Here is an 11,967-nt window from a genome sequence, read left to right as displayed (position 1 = left end):
ATCTATGGTACGAGGCGCCACATAACAGTATTTGCCACAATCGAACGCTAACCAAAACCTTTATCAATAGGGCGTTGTACGGGTATCTAACCGACAGCATCTTTCCACTCATGGTAACGCAGCTGTTCGGAGAGATCGCTGCCTTTGTATTCACGGCAATATACTATCGGTGGTCGAGTGATCGTCCGGCACTGAACAAAATACTGGCGTGGGCACTTTTAGGGTATGTAGCCATCACGGCGTATGTGGTGCTGGGCATTGCAGGGGTCACGAATCAAACCGACGACGAGACAGGCAAAACTAGGGTATGCCGGTATTGTGATCAATCTTTGGATGTACGGGTCACCACTGGGCACGGTTCGGCACGTAGTCAAGACCCGGTCGGCTGCTTCGTTACCGATCAACTTGAGCGTCATGATGTTCTTCACCACCGTCTTGTGGGTCGCCATCTCCATCGTGGACGGCGACATGCTCATAATGTCGTTGAATATTGCGGGTGTCGTGCTTAGTATCATCCAGATCTCGCTCTATATTCGTTTCCGACCAGAGCAGCCTGTGATAGCTCAAGAGGAAGGATTCCAGTTCGTCGACAAGCAGATTTCCATTGTGATCTCCCCGAAGGAAGGCATGCTACAAACGGCTAAGAATCCGGTCTACCGTATTTCGCATGTAGAGAGATGCACCTAATGTTCGTGCTGTAAACAGACTTTTAGCAAGTGGTGTGGCATTCTCTATGCTCTTCACTGTGTACGTGGTTCTAGGAGTCACAGGAAGCACACACCAGACCGATGATGAAGTGGGTACAACGTTGGGTTACGTGGGGTTAGTGGTGAGTCTGTGGATGTACGCGTCTCCTCTGGGTACTATCCCGACATGTTATAAGAACCAAGTCTGCTGCTGCAGGCAGTGCTGCATCCTTGCCGATCAATATCAGCGTTATGATGCTCTTCAGCACGTCACTTTGTGTTGCGCTATCGATCGTGGACGACGACAAGATCATCATGTCTCTTAATATCACCGGAGTCTTTCTGAGCGTCACACAGATCTCCGTGTACATCTACTACCGCCCGAACAAGTCGATCGTTGCTAGTGAAGCCGCGTCTGTACCTATGGATAAGCGCATTTCACTTGTCATTTCGCCTTCGAACACCACTCAAGCAGTCAAAAGTTCAATCTATCAATCTCTCGCATCCCCCTCGAAAAGACCCGTCTTTGAGGATAGGATAAATGACAAATGAAAAATGTATTCCTGAAAGGTGATAGTATCCAGATAGTATCTCAACTCGCTCTTGGCGATATCATTTTCTTGAAAACTGGACTCTGCATAGAAGCCACTTCAGCTGTAGCCTTTGCTGTTGGTGTGACGACAACGGATACTTTGTCAATACAGTGTAGATTGGGTAGCCTTAGATAGTACAGAGTCCTCGTCTTCTGTTGGTCTGTAGATCATGTAGAAGACGATCTCGATGATACTTGACAGTGACCCGATCGCGTTCAGACACGCAACAAAATACATGTAGTCACTATCGACCATCCCCGAAACGACCCACAACGTCGTTGATACGAAAGCATGAGACTCAAGTTGATCGGGATCGAGGCGGCGGATTTCGTCTGCATCACGTGATCAAAGTGCCCAGAGGAGAGCCGAACATTCAGACGTCAATGACGATGCCAGCGTAGCCAAGATACAGAGTTGGACTGGTACGTGGCGCCTAATAGACCGAAAACTGTATACAGGGAAAGAGCACAGTGTGCCGCGAACGCCCACGCGTACAGCTCCCTTAACTCCTTCCGCTTGTCTGGCACGCTCCAGCGATAGTAAACGATGTTGTACACGATAGCCGCGAGCTGGCCGAAGACTCGGGTCGCGATAAGCGGGAACATGCTGTCGGTGACGTAAGGGTACACCAACCTGTCCGAGTCAAACAATAGCAAGCATATGCCAAGTGCAATGACCTTGACCGGAGACGTACCAGAAGTGGCAGTTGACAACCATCGCAACTATTAATAGCGGAAGTGCTGCCAGCTCTCCAATCTTCTGACGTCGGTGAACACGAGTGATGTCAGGAACAGGACTCAGGTTCAGCACGACTTGAGCAACAACGGTCGCGACTCCAAGGAAAGTGTACCTGAAACCCGTTGTCGAGTGGAAATAAGCTGGTAAAAGTGGAAATGAGGCTACACATTGCGCACTTTGGTGAGCTCGCTCATCACCGACTGCTGCTTAGTGTCACCAACCGTTGCATAGATGTCATTTTACGTCAAATAGATACTTCTAGAGCTTCCTCTTTTCTTTACAAAGGTTTGTTTTATGAGGACACGGACGCTAGACCGTTTGGATGACTCGCTGGTGCTCTCATTGCACTAGTCGACTATTTAGATGACCACACTTGTTGGTTTGAAAATGCAAGCGAAATGTGCTCGATAGGACGTAGATATCGCTATATTGTCTTTTAAAGTCTTCCTAGAACAGTCGGGGACGACAGGGGTTTATAAGCGGGACTCTCGATGGTCATCGCGACGCCAGCACTCTTGGAGGTTGGGGATACGACGACAGGTAGCTCTCCACTTGCGCAGTATCGCTCCACGCCTCGACCTGGGCGATAGATGTAGTACAGTGTGATCTGTATGGCATCCAGCACTACACCAGCCAAGTTGAGGCCCGTGATGAAGTAGTCGCTGTCCAGTAAACCCGTGGCCACCCACAGTACCGATGACGCGAAAATCATGAGGCTTAGGTTGAATGGGATGGAAGCGGCCGACTTCGTCTGCACGACATGCTGAAGAGTTGCGAACGGAGACGCGAACATGCAAACGTTGATGAGGACACCAAAGTATCCCAGTAGATTGCTCGAGTCATAGTTCGACTGCCCAGTCGCCCAGCAGCGACAGCCAAAGTAGATCGTGATCATACATGAGTGATGTCGCTCTCGGCTACGCCGAGTGTGACATGTGATGAAGGAAGTAGTCGTAACACAGTAAGTTGCAGGGACTGAAAGTCAGCAGGGAGAAATCCGAGTGCTGCTGCTTGCTCTTGACGGCGCAAGTTGTCGAGTGTGTAGCAGCACACGGAAAAACCCCGGTAACATATATTGGTAGGATTAGCAGTAGGATGGGGCTGGCGGCTCGCCAGCCAATGGTCCGTCGAAGTCCGGCTTCTGGACGCGAGCATCGCGTCCTGGAGGCACCTGAGCCTCAGGTTTGAGCTGGACGCAGTCCTGGCTCTTCCTCCACACTTCACACTCCCACTTGATCTAGTCGAAGCGCAGCTTCAACATGATCACCTTGTAGAGCTCACCACGATGTCCTTGGCATCTTCTAGCTGCGCTGCAGCACGACGCTTCGTCCTTGGTAGCGCTCTTCCTCCTTCTTGTCCTTCGCATGCATGAACTGGTAGTAGTAGCTTGCATTCACGCATGGCGATGATGTTTGGCTCCCACTGAACGAGCTGAGCCTTGCTGACGGTCGATGCGCAGCACCTTCATTCCATCACGGCAATGTTCGAACTTGTCCTTCGGCAATGGCTTCGTCATCGCGTCGGCGATCATGTCGTCGGTGCCAACATGGCGAATCCGTAGCTGCTCGTTCTCCACGAGGTGGCGCACCAAGTGGAACTTGTTCATAATGTGCTTGTTCTTGCTGTGCTTGCCAGGCTTGGCAGTCAGATAGATGCACGACTGCTATCGCCGATAATGCTCCAGAGTCGCGAACTCCCAGCATAGTCTGCACAGAGTCCACGTAGCACTGTAGATCTCTAGTGCCTCATTCATGGCCATATACTCTGCTTCGTGTGCTCTGTGCGTTAATCTCTTGCTTTCTTGATCCGTACGAAACACGTTACCATTGACGAACGTCACGAACCCGCTAACACTCTTTCGGTCATCAGGGTCATTAGCGTAGTCAGCATCGGTGTAACACGTCAGCTTGACGTCGTTCCCAATAACAATGTCCATCACTAAGCCGTGGTCTTGAGTACCACTCAGGTAGCGTAGCACCCTCTTTTCCCATAGCGTAGTGTGTGTGGTCGAAGCAGGACAGTACTTGCTGAGATTACGCACAGCGTGCGCAATGTCCGGCCTTGAGGCTGAGACCAGATATTGTAGTGCACCAACGAGCTCTCGGTACGGGGGCGGGGAGTCATCTTTCGCATCTGTGACCACCTCAGCGCGCAGCGCTTCCGGTGTTGCAACCGCGTTGCACCCCTCCATGTGAAATCGCTTTAGCACCTCCGTAATATGTTGCCGCTGGCAAAATACCGCATGTCGACGCTCGCTGTCGATCAGTATCTCCACGCCTAGTAGATACTTGACTGGTCCGAGAGATGTGAGTTCATACTCCTCACTGAGTTGCATAGCAACCTTAGCGCAAAGGTCATTAGGGCCGAGGAGCAGTAGGTCGTCGACGTACACCGTGAGCAACATGGTGACTTCTCCTCCCACTTTCCTGGCGTAGAGTCCGTAGTCAGAGTCGAGGCGCTCGAGTCCGACCTTCGTCAGGAACTTGTGCAATGTCTTGTTCCAAACGCGAGGCGCTTGCTTTAGCCCATACAAACTCTTCTGTAGCTTGCATACATAGCGCGTAGAGTCTTCTCCGAAGCCTGGAGGCTGCTCCATGTAGACCTCCTCGTCGAGGTCACCGTACAAGAACGCGGTCTTGACGTCGAACTGCAAGATGGCCCATCCGCGTTGCAGCGCGTATACGATCACGCATCTGATCGTCTCAAATCTGATAACAGGTGCGTATGTTTCACTGTAGTCGATGCCCATGCGTTGTAGAAAGCCTCTGATCACTAGTCGAGCTTTATATCGCTTAATCCGGCCCGTAGAGTCTCTCTTGAGCGCGTACACCCACTTGCACGAAATGACACGCTTGCCCTTGGCCTCGCTGCGTCGCACGAGCACCCAAGTTTCGTGCTGTTGCTGTGAGTCCATCTCAACTTGCATCGCTGCTTTCCACTCCTTCCACTTCTTTGACCTTGCCGCATGCTTGTGACTAATGGGGATCTGCACATCCTCGACGTTCTGCTTCGTCACATTCGTCACTACGTAGTCCTTGAGTCGGGCGGATGGTTGTCGCTTCCGCTTCGGTCGCGACGTAGCTGCACTGTCGTCTGGCGACGACTTCTGCGTCGTGCATGGCTCCCAGTTCTCGTCTTCGTGAGCATCACGTCGACTGTCCTTGGCCTTCGAGGCTCCCACTCGATTTGAACATGCTTTCGCCTTATTCTTGCCCTTTGTATTCTTCCGCTTGGAACCTCCCACTGAAGCTGCTGGCTTCTTAGCGTCCTCGCTTGGTAGCTGTGGGTCATCACTTCGAGTCGCAGACTCGGCTTCAGCTTCAACATCTTGGTCCTGGCTCTCACCAGCAGTAGCCAGCTTCGCCATTTCCGCTGCTCGCTTTTCTGCAAGCTCTGCAGGAAGCTGCAGGTACGTACACATTGTCGTCCGGATCGGCACGATCGGGATCTCCGCAGGTAAGTCGTAGTCTCCGTAAGCGTAGGTGTTTGCAAGAAGTTGATCAATATACACAGTGTTCACCGTGTACTTCTCATGTACCTTCATATTTCCATCTCTGCACGTCGTCACTGATCCTGTGCGCAGGTTCAGCAGCTTGTAGCCCTTGGTCTTCTCGCTGTAGCCAAGTAGTAGGCACATCTGCGTCCTTGGAGTGAGCTTCTCCTTTCTCTGCCGAGAATCATCAGGGATGTGCGCGTGCACCAAGCACCCCCACGTGCGCAGCACGCTGAGGTCTGGCCGCTCTCCGTACAGGGCCTCGTACGGGGACTGCTGGTCCTTCAACACCGGCGTCGGCGTCTTGTTGAGCGTCTCAATTGCATGTAGGAAGGCTTCTCCCCATAATGAAACAGGCATTTGCGTAGCTTGTAGCATAGATCTGACCTGCCGCATGGCTGTCTGGTTCGTGCGCTCCACGATAGCGTTCTCCTGCGGGCTGTAGGGATTGGATGAACGCGTGTCGATGCCGAGGTCCTTGCAGAAGGTCTCGAGCTGCATGTTGACGAGCTCGCCACCACCATCGGAGAACAGCATCTTGATGGTCGCCTTCGGGAACTGGTTCTGGATCCAGCGAATCTGCTTCTGAATCAGCTCCGTGGCTTCGTCTTTGTAGGCTAATAGATATCCCCACTTGTATCTCGTAGCTTCGTCGATAATCAATAGAAACTGGTTTGATTTCGATATTGTATCCACTCCAACACTGCATAGGTCGACACAAAGCTTGTGCAAGGGCTTTGCAGAGCGAGACGGCTTGCGCTTGTAGCTCATGCGCTTCGTCTTTGACTCTAAGCATGGAATGCATTCATAGAGAGCAAAATTCTTCGACTGCATGTTGATGCCAAAGTTATAGGTTCCTGCCATAGTCTTGATAGTCTCCATGTTTACGTGGCCCATGCGGTTGTGCAGCAACGTCATGGGGTTCTCAGCTTCACTGGCCTTGACGCTCATCACGTTCTTGCTCTGACGTGGCGTCCACATGCGGTACATCCCGCGGATGTACTTGAAGCGCAGCTTCAATGTGTCCTTGACCAGCCACGTAGTCTTCTGATCATGCGAGATGCGCACCTTGAAGTTTCCTTTGAATTGCATGTAGGTCTGCGAGATCAGGTTGTAGGCAGCCGACTTGGCGTAGCTCACGTCATCAAGGAGGCGCTCCTCGATCTTGCCCGTGTGCTCGTTCAGCACTTGCATAAGCACTGTGCCCACAGTTGCGCGCTCGGTTGTGCCGTTGCCGAAGACTAGCTCTGCAACTGAGTCTTCGTGTAGCTCCGTAAACAAGGTAAGGTCGCTCGAGACGTTGGTCTGCGCGCCGCTATCCCAACACCCACTCCACCATGTCCTGGTCCTTGTCCTTGTCCTTGTAGTTGAAGTTGTCACGCACCGCGAGTACATGCTCTTGTCCTTCAGCTTGAGTCGGTGCAGCCGACTTGGCTGTCTTCACAGTAACCACATCGATCATCCTGCGCGGCGGGTTGCTCGAGTTGTTGTTGTTGTTACTGTTGCCACGCTGGCGGCACTCAGGATCGCCACTCCAATGTCCTTGCTCTCCGCACGTGTTGCACTTCGTCTTCGCCTTTCGCTTGGCGATGTCATCCCTCGCACTGGATGAGCTCTTGCTCTTCTGCCGCTTGTTCCGCCCACGCGGCGATGAGCTGCGGCTGCGACGATTGTTGCGGTTGTTGTTGCCTCGTGCTTGGCTGCTGCTCGAGTTTCGACGTCCTCTTCCGTCGTTGTGTCCGTCGCCACGGCCACCAACAAATGCAACATCTCGCTGGACGGCACGTCCACCTCCACCACGTCCTTGCTGTAGCTCAGTCTCTTGGCGTGAGTGGTCAGCGAGTCGAAGGCGCTCGATCGCTTGCTCCCACGTAATGGACTCATCACGTCCAATACGTACTTCATGCTCGTTTACCACCGCTGGGTACACACCCACTGTATTCGACAATAGGATAGAGACGGCTTCCTGCTCAGGCAGCTGCTTGTTCGCGCGGCGAAGTCTCTGTTGGTAGTCGTCGATGTCACGAATGTAATCGTCAAGTCGTTCGTCACGTTGCAGGCGACGATTCAGCATATCTCGCTTGAGAAACACGCTGTTTACTCCAGGGATGGTTATCAAAATGATCTTCCAGTGTTCGCCACAGTAGGATAGGATCAGCACGTTGAATAACACTTGTAAATCGCATCTGTAGCTCTTGACTAAGTCCCATCGTAAGTTCACGTTGAGCAACACGCAGTCGTTGCTTGAAACAGCCGCGCTGTCCTTCGTTACGTTGGTCTGCCATCGTTTCGCGCTCCATGATGGGGTCCAAGAGGTGTGCGACGTCGAGAATGGAGCAAATCTCGACGCGCCACGTCTGGTAGTTGGTATCGGTAAGTCTTGCGTTCAACTGCACGTGTCCGCTCTGGTTCATGCACCGCGTGCATCTGTGGTCTCCAACCATGGGTTCGTCCGTAGCGGAGTCGGTCCCGGCCTCGGTCTGGACTGGCTGCGCTGCAGCCTCGGACGTTCTTGGGTTTCTTGGCGGCTCGCTCTGACGCGTGCTGGCGTCGGCGGTAAGTTCCTCTGTGCTTGGGTTTCCTCGGCGGGGCCCGTACGGCGTCGGCACTCGCTGCGGTTGTGCTCGAGCCGCTGAGAGTTCTTGAATGAGCTGCCTTTGTGGGCGTCGGGTGGATGCTTCCACTGGAATGTTCTGCACTTGCTGCTGATTGGTCAGTGTAGTCATAACGGTACCGAATTGGGCCAATAAGAGCTCGAGTTGTTGCTCAACTCGGGTTGATGACGCTTGTGACGTCGCATGTGTCTCGTCTGACGTTGTCTCGTCTGCTCTTGCAGGCAACTGCAACTCGTCGGACGCGCGCGAGCTCTGCGTACTCCGGACTGGGCTTCCAGCTCTCCTTCTTGGGCTCATAACCTGAGTGACGGTCGCTCCTCGGCTACGCCGAGTGGTGACCATTGTGATGAAGGAAGTAGTCGTAACAACAGTAAGTTGCAGGGACTGAAAGTCCAGCAGGGGAGAAAACCGAGTGCTGCTGCTTGCTCTTGACGGCGCAAGTTGTCGAGTGTGTAGCAGCACACGGAAAAACCCCGGTAACATATATTGGTAGGATTAGCAGTAGGATGGGGCTGGCGGCTCGCCAGCCAATGGTCCGTCGAAGTCCGGCTTCTGGACGCGAGCATCGCGTCCTGGAGGCACCTGAGCCTCAGGTTTGAGCTGGACGCAGTCCTGGCTCTTCCTCCACACTTCACAATACAGTGCAGAACGAGCGCTGCTACGTACAACTTGAGCGTGTCCTTACGCGCTTGCTTCGAGCTCCAGTGAAAGTAAATGAGGTTAAACACAGCCGCAGCAAGCTGTCCGAAGCCCTAAGAGACTGCGACCGGGAATATACTATCGCGTAGAATACCGTAGCACATCCTTTATCAGAACAGCAAGGAGCAAGACTTCACATGGCAGCTAGCTTGATGTGATCAACGTACCACAAGTGACAATTCACTAGCATCGAAACCTGAGGCAGCGCGGGCATTTCACCGATACTCTGGCGACGGTGAATTGTGTACATGTCTGGACCTAGACTCAGGTTCAACATGACTTGTCCAAGCGCAGTCACGACATCGAGAGCAGTCTTCCAGCCGGTCATTGTGCTGAAATCGATCGGTGTTGTTTATTCTGTCAAAGAAGAAGTGAAACAGAGAATGAGATCCTGTCACTTCATTGCTGTTGTAGATCCACGCCCTGAAGTCTCGAACGTCAGAGATGAAACCCAAGCACCTTGATTGGATGGACTGTTTCGATTGGCTGTGGTTGCCTCGAACGGATTTGCAATACTTCAGTATTTTTGGTAATCCTTTGGTTTGGATGGACCCGCATTGTCGTTTAACAAATTAGGTCGAGGCTATTCATAAGCAGTAAGGTATTTGCAATGATACATGAATCGATAATGGCTAAGAATACTGGTACTGTATACATATTGTTGTCGGTACATTATTTAAAATATAATAAATCTTGTCGATAAAAAAGGTTTATTTACGGTTATTGATAATCCAATATTCTTGACCTCTTCTATCAATTTCACTTAGGCCCCGATTTTTGTCTCACAGACTTCGGTCGCACCGATAACCGGCCTGCGATCGACCAATCTAGTTTTCCAGCACGATGCGGTAGCGAGCTTTTCCTTCTTGTATGCGCTCAATTCCTTCGTTCACTTGATCCATCGGTAGGTTCTCTACAATCGGGCACACGTTTTTCTCGGCTGCAAGCTTGAGAGTATCAGCAACGTCTTGGATGCTGCCGACTAAGTTCCCGACGACACGGATGCCGTTCCCCACAAGAAACATGGGTTTAAATCGAATGTCGTCGTTTGGAACACCAAGCATCACTAGTGTACCAAGCTTGCGAACCAGACTGAGGTACGTGCTATACGGCAGGTCTGGGGCGGCAACCGTCACCAGTAGCAAGACAACAGTACCAGCAGCCTTCTTCACATCTTCCGGACTGCTGAGATTGTAGAACTCGGTTGCACCGAACTCTCTTGCCTCTTCTTCTTTCTTTGTTGACGTTGAGAAAGAAATCGGAGTCGCATCGAGTGCACGAATGAACTGCAACGCGAGGTGACCCGAACCGCCGATCCCCACGACGCCGACACGGTCACCAGCCTTCACTCCCTCGCGTTTAAGCGGAGAATACACGGTCGATCCAGCGCACATGAGCGGCGCAGCAGCATCTGAAGGGATGTTCTCTGGGATCGGGAACGTGTCGGAACGTGCTACTCTGTGAGCACAGTGCGGTACACGGTCTACATATCACGCGTCATCAAGTGGTAAGACCGCAGGTGCAACGGTAACTTGAGTCATCTTGGCAATTTCAAGGTCTACTTCAAGGTAGGACACGACAGCGTGCTGGACTGGACACGATACCCAAGGACTGCAGGCAGACTAGGTGTAAGCAGGCTTTGCGTAAGTTCTAATCTCACTCACTTTCTAATTCTCCTTCTTCGCCTCAACCGCCTCCTTCCAACCAACTCGACAGGTTATGAGTGCCAACACCACGACCGCGTTCACGACCAAGCTTCGCAAGTTCGACGGAACGGGCTACCGAGTCTGGGCGCGGCAACTCCAGCTTTACCTGGAGGTGAAGGACGTATGGAGCGCGGTGCTGAAGCCCGCACCGAAGTTGCTCCAGCTCGAGAACGAAGAGTCCGGCCAAGCCGATCGGCCGTTACGGCAGCAAGAGCGACCGCTGCACCAACTGGAGATGCAGCAGAAGCTGGCCATGACCATCATTCTGGCAGCGCTGACGGATGATCAAGCTGCGTTGGTGGCTGATCTTCAGCACCCGAAAGCCATGCTGGGGGCGCTGCAGAAGACGCATCGTCACGTGTGTGACACAACCGCTGGGGCTCTCAAGCGAGAGTACATGTCGCTTTATGTCGACGTTGGTGGCGACATGCTTGAAGCACGTCCCCAGACGCGCCTGATGCTTGCTGAGTTGGAGTGCTACAAGGTAGTCTGACGGACGCGGAAAAGAAGAGCAACTTCCTGCAGAGCCTTGAACCTGACTGGAATGGCTACATTGGATCGCTGGAATCGTGTGCTTCGATGGAGGAATTGCTGATCAAAGCGGCTGCCGAAGCCAGGCGCCGCACGACGCAGACGCAACGCGGAAAGCGTGGTGGAAACGCAGGCTGTGCGAGGTGGTAATGCATTTGCTGGTGCTACGCACGGAAAGCCAGGCGCGAAGAAAGGGCAAGTGCTTTAACTGCGGGAAGTACGGTCACTTCAAAGAAACGAGTGCAAAGGCCAAGCAAATTGGGTGGTGCTTTTGCCACGCTGCTACGTCTGGACAAGACGACGACGAAGGTGAGGAAAGCGGTTTTTCCTTCCCAGTCAGCTCGAGTGCAGAGTCGGTGGGAGCTGACTGGATCATTGACTCAGGAGCTTCGAGTCACATGACGGGATCGCGTGGTCTGCTCAATGGCCTGAACACGATGGACAATGACATCGTGGTTACGACTGCAAGTGGCATGAAGCTGAGCGCTACGCATCGCGGAACGGCTCACGTACCTCTCGTCTCTGGCGGTACCTGCACACTGGACAACGTGCTGTACGTCCCAGGCCTCAAGCGCAATCTTGTGAGCTTGAGCAAGGTCGGAGCAGCTGGCCTTACGGCAACCTTCAATCGTAAGCATTGTGTCATCACCAGCGATCACGATAAGCTACTTGCTACACGTCGCACCAGTGGGCTGTATGTTGTATCGGCCCTCAGCACAGGCAATTGTGCTGAGGTGGAATACGCGTCTGGAGACCAATTGGACGACTTAGCTACCTGGCACGCCAGATTGGGCCACTTGAATGCTCGGGATTTGAAGGCGTTGCTGAAAGCCGGTGATGTGACAACCCGAAGCTCGCAGCTGCTCCCTTGTGGGTCCTGTGCAGCTGGGAAACTGGCCAGTGTGT

The 11,967-nt window shown here is 52.8% G+C and overlaps 3 protein-coding genes across 3 annotated transcripts; 1 reads left to right on the top strand and 2 right to left on the bottom strand.

Annotated features, from left to right (window-relative positions):
• Positions 1-333: 333 nt before the first annotated feature.
• Positions 334-687, top strand: PITG_19031 (MtN3-like protein; the record flags this gene model as incomplete). The annotated part of the gene is made up of 1 exon (XM_002997471.1): positions 334-687. The coding sequence occupies one exon, from the start codon at positions 334-336 to the stop codon at positions 685-687; it is 354 nt and encodes a 117-aa protein (XP_002997517.1).
• Positions 688-1,659: 972 nt separating this feature from the next.
• Positions 1,660-2,186, bottom strand: PITG_19030 (MtN3-like protein; the record flags this gene model as incomplete). The annotated part of the gene is made up of 3 exons (XM_002997470.1): positions 1,660-1,912; positions 1,974-2,129; positions 2,185-2,186. Coding segments are annotated over 3 exons (411 nt in total).
• Positions 2,187-2,453: 267 nt separating this feature from the next.
• Positions 2,454-2,810, bottom strand: PITG_19029 (MtN3-like protein; the record flags this gene model as incomplete). Its single annotated transcript, XM_002997469.1, has 1 exon — positions 2,454-2,810. One exon carries the CDS (start codon positions 2,808-2,810, stop codon positions 2,454-2,456), a length of 357 nt encoding a protein of 118 aa, XP_002997515.1.
• Positions 2,811-11,967: the final 9,157 nt, after the last annotated feature.

This window comes from Phytophthora infestans, genomic scaffold, assembly GCF_000142945.1.
Source record: "Phytophthora infestans T30-4 supercont1.74 genomic scaffold, whole genome shotgun sequence".
Classification (NCBI taxonomy): domain Eukaryota; phylum Oomycota; class Peronosporomycetes; order Peronosporales; family Peronosporaceae; genus Phytophthora; species Phytophthora infestans.
This window is presented reverse-complemented; position numbering and strand designations above follow the sequence as displayed.